The sequence below is a fragment of the Limulus polyphemus genome, unplaced genomic scaffold, assembly GCF_000517525.1.
Source record: "Limulus polyphemus unplaced genomic scaffold, Limulus_polyphemus-2.1.2 Scaffold1292, whole genome shotgun sequence".
Classification (NCBI taxonomy): Eukaryota; Metazoa; Arthropoda; class Merostomata; order Xiphosura; family Limulidae; genus Limulus; species Limulus polyphemus.
In genome coordinates, this window is record NW_013666902.1 from 303,674 (window position 1) to 311,615 (window position 7,942).

Consider the following 7,942-nt stretch of genomic DNA (forward strand, 5'->3'; position numbering starts at 1 on the left):
AACTATCACAACTAGTACAATCAGACATTACTAGTAATAGATAACCTTAGAACTATCACAAACTAGTACAATCAGACATTACTGGTAATAGATAACCTTAGAACTATCACAAACTAGTACAATCAGATATTACTGGTAATAGATAACCTTAGAAGTTACCAGTAATGTCTGATTGTACTATCTATGATAGTTCTAAGGTTACCAACTAGTACAATCAGACATTACTGGTAATAGATAACCTTAGAACTATCACAAACTAGTACAATCAGACATTAGTAGTAATAGATAACCTTAGAACTATCACAAACTAGTACAATCAGACATTACTAGTAATAGATAACCTTAGAACTATCACCAACTAGTACAATCAGACATTACTGGTAATAGATAACCTTAGAACTATCACAAACTAGTACAATCAGACATTACTGGTAATAGATAACCTTAGAACTATCACCAACTAGTACAATCAGACATTACTGGTAATAGCTAAATTTTACCTACCGTAACTACGTTTTCTCTGATGGTTAAAGTTTCTTGATCAACCTACAGAAGCTGGTGAACCTACAGTACTCCGGTAGGCTCCACCTAACTATAATTAATTTATCAATCTCACCTCGTTGCATAGGTTCTTTAATAAATGGGAATGGTAGATTTATAAGTTCCGGTAAAATAAAGTTGAAACTAGAAAACTACGATCCTACAAAAATAAAAAACACACCCAACAAAAACAATTAAAAAAAGTACGTTTAACTACTTCAATCAACAGGTGTCACTTATGGCACAAAAACTTGGATCTATTTGAAAGCAAGTTCACTTGGAAAAACAGTCGATCCTCCCGTACTACTGACGTCAATCCTCGTGGATAAGTAAGGGTTCGATCCTCCCGTACTGCTGACGTCAATCCTCGTGGATAAGTAAGGGTTCGATCCTCCCGTACTACTGACGTCAATCCTCGTGGATAAGTAAGGGTTCGATCCTCCCGTACTGCTGACGTCAATCCTCGTGGATAAGTAAGGGTTCGGATAGGAGAAACAGAATAAATAATTAAATATGATTTAGCTATGTTTAAGAAGGTCAGCCTCTGCCGCAAGATCAGGGAAGAATATTTCCAATCAAGACTGTTTCCTGACAAAATAACGAACTGTCATTCCTATTACACCGTGTTTCTGTATCTAATATTCTATAGTCTTAACTGACACTTCTGAACTCGTGTCTCGTTTATTTGGAGCCAGGATCCGAAATCAGTCGCACGGGGGGTGGGGGGAGTGGAATCGTAATTTTGTACAATTAAAGTTTTTGCTAAATAAATTAAGTCTATCGCACCCAGTACGAGGCCTTTTTAAATAACACTTACAACATAAAAATATTAACGAAATATCATTCTGTTCTATTTACAAAGCTAATAAAAAATTGTCCTTTCCATTATTCGTCAAGGTTATTCAATCACCAAACGAAAGCCGTGTTTCAATCTATATAATATATTCATTTAGGGTTTAACTTTTTAACTTATAAAACAATTTACTGTATTGTCATTGAAATCATAACAAGGTTTCCGCTGCGTAGGTGGAGCTTACATTATCCATTCTGTGAAGAAGGACAACCAAAAATCTCGAGAATATTTTTAATTCACTATTTTTTTTTTCTTCTTCTTCTTTTCACGAGATTTATTTTAGTTAACATTGTTTCCGAGTGGTGTAACCATATCTACACTAGGATTTCCTTAGAGAGCACTACGTTTTTAAATATTTATGTTTTATTCTACATTTAATCAAAAGCAAAATTAGAATGTATCACGCCAGGAGGAGGCGTTGCTTTCATTCCATAAAATTTACATAATAAAGAATACACACACGGAACCACTGCAAACGAGAGAAACAACCGTGAAGGTCTGACATGTGACAAAACTACATTTAATCCCAACACTTGTCATTAGTGTAGTGTAGTAAACATCGCCCCTGTAAATCTATCTTTCCTGCCAAGAACAGGACCAACTGACCGTAAGGGCTCTGAGCACCCGTACAGAGGTGACAGATAAAATCAGGTATTTAAATTATAGAATAATAATAATAAAAATAACCGTAATTGAAGGCCATCTCTGTTTGAGTCTAACACACATTTAATAAGAAACAACTAGTGACATCTCGCCGTTCGAGTTCGTCGAATGGTAACAATTTATATAAACAATGTAACGTCACACTATTCTGTCTGGATGCAATATACTTTTTACAGTTTACTATACATTCATTTCACAGTCTTTAGTACGGTTCCCCAAATAGTAATATTTTACGTCTTTAGTACGGTTCCCCAGATAGTACTATTTTACGTCTTTGGTAAGCTTCTCCATATAGTACTATTTTACGTCTTTAGTACGGTTCCACAGATAGTAATATTTTACGTCTTTGGTAAGCTTCTCCATATAGTACTATTTTACGTCTTTAGTAAACTTCCCCAGATAGTAATATTTTACGTCTTTAGTACGGTTCCCCAAATAGTACTATTTTACGTCTTTAGTACAGTTCCCCAGAAAGTACTATTTTACGTCTTTAGTAAACCTCCCCAGATAGTAATATTTTATGTCTTTAGTAAGTTTCATCAGATAGTACTATTTACGTCTTTAGTAAGCTTCTCCAAACAAAAATATTTTCCTGTCTTTAGTAAGTTTCATCAGATAGTACTATTTACGTCTTTAGTAAGCTTCTCTACATAATTTAAAGTCTTTAGTAAGTCTCATTGTGTGGAATTGTTTCAATTTTTAGGGTTTACACACTCAGACGCATTTCAATCTTAAGTCATCACGTGTTTGTTTTAAAATAAAAATGAAATATTATTTCCCCCATTTAGCTGAAGGAAATTGGATGAACTGTTTATAAACGAAATCGGTTATCAATATATATATAACCACTAATGAACTTTTCCTCAAGGCCATTAAAATGTCTATAAAAATAAACTCTGTCAATTAAACATCTAACGGGTTCGGAAAGGCTGTTTAATCCACTCAGTACACTGTAATCCACGCGAACCTATCCAATGGTACAGCCACAGTAAATGTCAGCTGAAGTTCCGAAATGTTAACCCACTACGAGTTGGTGTAGATAACTAAATCGAACGTAAATATCCAACTTGGATGAGGGAGTGTTGCATTTCGAATCGATGGGAGTGATAATAAATTACACGTTTCTAAAAACTTCCGAGTGCTTCACGTTTCTCTGTCTTTCTGGACAGACAGATGAAACAAAAAAACGTTAACGAAATTCTTGTCTCACTCTTTCAAACCAATTAAATTGAAGATTTACAACGAAGACGCCAGAAAACGTGGAATATACTAATAATAACATCTAAATGTTACAATAATATCTTGTTGCTTTCATATCTATTGTTTGTTTGTTATGGATTTCGCGCAAAGCTACACGAGGGCTATCTGCGCTGCCCGTCCCTAATTTAGCAGTGTAAGACTAGAGGGAAGGCAGCTAGTCATCACCACCCACCGCCAACTCTCGAGCTACTCTTTTACCAAAGAATAGTGGGATTGACCGCCACTTTATAACGTCCCCACGGCTGAAAGGGCGAGCATGTTTGGTGTGACGGGGATTCGAACCCGCGACCCACAGATTGCGAGTCGAGCTCCCAAACCATGCCGGGCCTTCAACTAATGATTTTTTTAAAAAAAATATTTTGACGTTATTGACCTTAGTACTTACTATATGCAACAAATTTAAAGAGTTCATCCAATAAAGACATCCACGTAAATAATTCTGAAACAAAAAGAACAGCAATAAAGACAGGAACTATTGTTTATTTTTTAAAGGAAAATATTCTCTCTAGTTTGTTTGTTTGTTGTTAAGCGCAAAGCCACACAATGAGTTTTTCTGTGCCGTGCCCATCACAAGTATCAAAACCTGGTTTTTAGCCGCTGGGGGCGCTTTCATGGGTAATAATTTTTAAATTTTCAGAAAATTTATCTACAAATCATATACGATCACGAGCGATTATGAGAATGAACTAAAACCTTTCACCATTGGCTAGAATTTTAAGAAGCGATTAAAGAAAGCAACTAAAACTTTTCACTATTGGTTAGAATTTTAAGAAGCGATTAAAGAAAGCAACTAAAACTTTTCACTATTGGTTAGGTTATTAAGAAATGATTAATGAAAGCAACTAAAACCTTTCACTATTGGTTAGATTTTAAGAAACGATTAAAGAAAGCAACTAAAACTTTTCACTATTGGTTAGAATTTTAAGAAGCGATTAAAGAAAGCAACTAAAACCTTTCACTATTGGTTAGAATTTTAAGAAGCGATTAAAGAAAGCAACTAAAACCTTTCACTATTGGTTAGGTTATTAAGAAATGATTAATGAAAGCAACTAAAACCTTTCACTATTGGTTAGGTTATTAAGAAATGATTAATGAAAGCAACTAAAACCTTTCACTATTGGTTAGAATTTTAAGAAGCGATTAAAGAAAGCAACTAAAACCTTTCACCATTGGCTAGAATTTTAAGAAGCGATTAAAGAAAGCAACTAAAACCTTTCACTATTGGTTAGATTTTAAGAAACGATTCTGGAAGGTTATGGAAACCCTTTCACTATTGGCTAGGTTTCAGGAGTTGTATTTGTCATCACTTTATTTTTCTCATCAACATGAAACTATTTTTTGTAAGAAACAGGAAATTACGGAAACAGTAGTCACACAAATGATACCTAATTTAATTACTAATTGAACAAAACTAATAACCCCAATTATCTGTATTTTTGTAGTTATGAGAAATATAATAAGTTTCTCCGCCACAGTCCCTAATTTTTAATTACTGATCAGAGATAAAGTAGCCAATCATCAGCAGATCGGGAGATATTTTGTGGTATCGCAGGGGTTAGAACCCGGCCCGTCAGAGCCAACACAAAGTAAGTTAAATGCATGACGTCGTTTTGCTCAAGAATCGTCTGCGCCTGTAGTTATCAACACATTATCTCTAGGAAAGCAGATATAGGCTTAATGAAACCAATTACTTTTGACGTGATACATTTAAAATGCTGTCTTAGGTTATTAAATATTACCTTAACAGTTATACAAGCACTAGTGGGCGGGAAAAAAAAAACGATTGACTTAATTACTGTGAATGTCGTGTTTCGACTATATCCCTTGCCCCCCTCCCCATTTTCCATTTCCCAACGAACATATTTTTTTCTACATTGTTGTTCAGCTCTAAGCAGCTTGAGTTTTATTTTGACAATGTACTGTGATAACCAATTGCAATCGGCTATTTCCTGAAACACTTGACGGTTAAGTTAGACTAAAGTCAATAACCCATTACAAGTGTGGGCGGATTGGATATTTTCTCGAACGCGAGATACGAAACGAGAAGAGACAAACACACAATAGGCTTAAGAAACTGCAAACAAATAAATATAGCTGATAGTTAGTTTTCAGTAGTACTAGCGAATGACTATGTCAATTACGTTGGATATTTAGATTATTACTTTAGGCCTAATAAAGGAAACAGATGATTATTATTTTAGGCCTAATAAAGCAAACAGGTGATTATTATTTTAGGCCTAATATAGCAAACAGATTATTATTATTTTAGGTCCTAATATAGCAAACAGATGATTATTATTTAAACTTAATAATGCAAATAGATGATTACTGTTTAAGGCCAAATAAAACAAAGAACTTCCATATAAGATTAAACAAAGGCACGCGAGAATTATAGAGACCTACACAGAAGAACTTTTTCCTTAGGCGGACGACTACATTACAGAGAGAAGTAATTTAAAGCCAATTAGTAAACACTTAAGACTAGTTTATTGATAATCAGTAATAAAATATAAAACAAGTCCTTATCATAAATTGATTGACAATTTGTGTGACACTGCAACCACGATAAGACTGGTATTGAGCGAAAGGCCTCGTCGGCAGCAGCATGCAACACACACAAATCGCCGGACGAAACGTTGTTTATACGAAACACTTAACATATATATATATATATATATATATATATATATATCAATTATTGTGGTATATTATCAGCCTTATTGTGATGTTGTAATGTCACCAAACAGCCGATCTATAAAACACTATCCGCCGGAGTTATATACCGTAATAACCGATACGAAAGTTATCCATATTGATTATATACACCACGTGAAAAAAACTAATGTACATTATTTTATTGAACGTCGACTGGTTTGATCACATTTTCTTAGTTTAATCGCTAGGTGGATGTTTTCACACACCTGTCGCAAAACCTGAAAAATCACACGAACAGAAACGACGTAGCAAACTAGGCACTACTACACCACAACCAATTCGAATTCACGACACATTCTTAAAACGTAAGTTAATTTGTAATATCACCATACAATCTACGTTACGTTTAGAACCAGAGGATCTATAAAACTGTATATTATATTTTATCTGATTACGTATACAATAAGAAAATAGACCAGAAGTATCTAACAGTTTTCATGTTACATTAATATGGCGGTATTGCATTCTCTCGATAATCAGTAGTCAGAGAATAGACCAGAATTATCTAACAGTTTCCATGTTACATTAATATGGCGGTATTACATTCTCTCGATAATCAGTGGTCAGAAAATAGACCAGAAGTATCTAACAGTTTCCATGTTACATTAATATGGCGGTATTGCATTCTCTCGATAATCAGTAGTCAGAGAATAGACCAGAATTATCTAACAGTTTCCATGTTACATTAATATGGCGGTACTGCATCCTATTCTTTCTGGTATGCTTGCTATAAAGGTGTTTCCAGATGCGCACTGGAACGTGTGAAGCAGCGAGCTTGTAACAGTATTACTGTACTGTGTAGCAACAAGCACGTGTGTAACACTAGTACTACTGCGTAACAAGCACGTGTGTAACAGCAGTACTGTACTGTGTAGCAACAAGTACGTATGTAACACTAGTACTACTGTGTAACAACAAGCACGTGTGTAACACTAGTACTGTGTAGCAACAAGTGCGTGTGTAACATTAGTACTGTACTGTGTAGCAACAAGCACGTGTGTAACAGCAGTACTGTACTGTGTAGCAACAAGTACGTATGTAACACTAGTACTACTGTGCAACACTAGTACTGTGTAGCAACAAGTGCGTGTGTAACACTAGTACTGTACTGTGTAGCAACAAGTGCGTGTGTAACACTAGTACTGTACTGTGTAGCAACAAGTGCGTGTGTAACATTAGTACTACAATGTGCAGCAACAAGCACGTGTGTAACACTAGTACTGTGTAGCAACAAGTGCGTGTGTAACATTAGTACTGCAATGTGTAGCAACAAGCACGTGTGTAACACTAGTACTACAATGTACAGCAACAAGCACGCGTGTAACACTAGTACTGTACTATGTCTACCCCATACAGAAAGTAACTTTAACAAAACCGTGACACATCAATACTCACTGCTCGTGTCTTGTTTCGGTGTGTTTCCTGGAGAAGTTGCCCAGTTGACCTTCATCTCCTGTAAAAGAACGAACTGGTTATTACCAGAACAGTTTAATACTACTGTCAGAAAGAGATACTAACTGTTGGGCTATTATATCATCTTTATCTATAGGATTACTTAGACATTTGATTATTTAACAGATGTACATCTTAATAGCATGAAAGTAACCACCAGCACGTATAGTAATATCACGTGGTCACGTGTTCACAGTGTTAACCAGCAGGTACAGTAATATCACGTGGTCTCGTGTTCACAGTGTTAACCAGAGCCCACAGTAATATCAGGTGGTCTCGTGTTCACAGTGTTAACCAGCAGGTACAGTAATATCACGTGGTTTCGTGTTTCAAAGTGTTAACCAGAGCCCACAGTAATATCAGGTGGTCTCGTGTTCACAGTGTTAACCAGCAGGTACAGTAATATCACGTGGTTTCGTGTTTCAAAGTGTTAACCAGAGCCCACAGTAATATCACGTG

The 7,942-nt window shown here is 35.5% G+C and overlaps 1 protein-coding gene across 4 annotated transcripts in view; it reads right to left on the reverse strand.

Annotated features, from left to right (window-relative positions):
• LOC106462971 (nucleolysin TIAR-like) overlaps nt 1–7,504 on the reverse strand; it is a 38,505-nt gene extending 31,001 nt beyond the window's left edge. For all 4 annotated transcript variants that reach the window (XM_022390385.1, XM_013922942.2, XM_022390384.1 and 1 more), the window contains exon 1: nt 7,427–7,504. In XM_022390385.1, the coding sequence (XP_022246093.1) occupies nt 7,427–7,481 (55 nt within the window). In that variant the 5' untranslated portion in view covers nt 7,482–7,504. The remainder of the gene's footprint in view (nt 1–7,426) is intronic.
• Between the last annotated feature and the right edge of the window lie 438 nt (nt 7,505–7,942).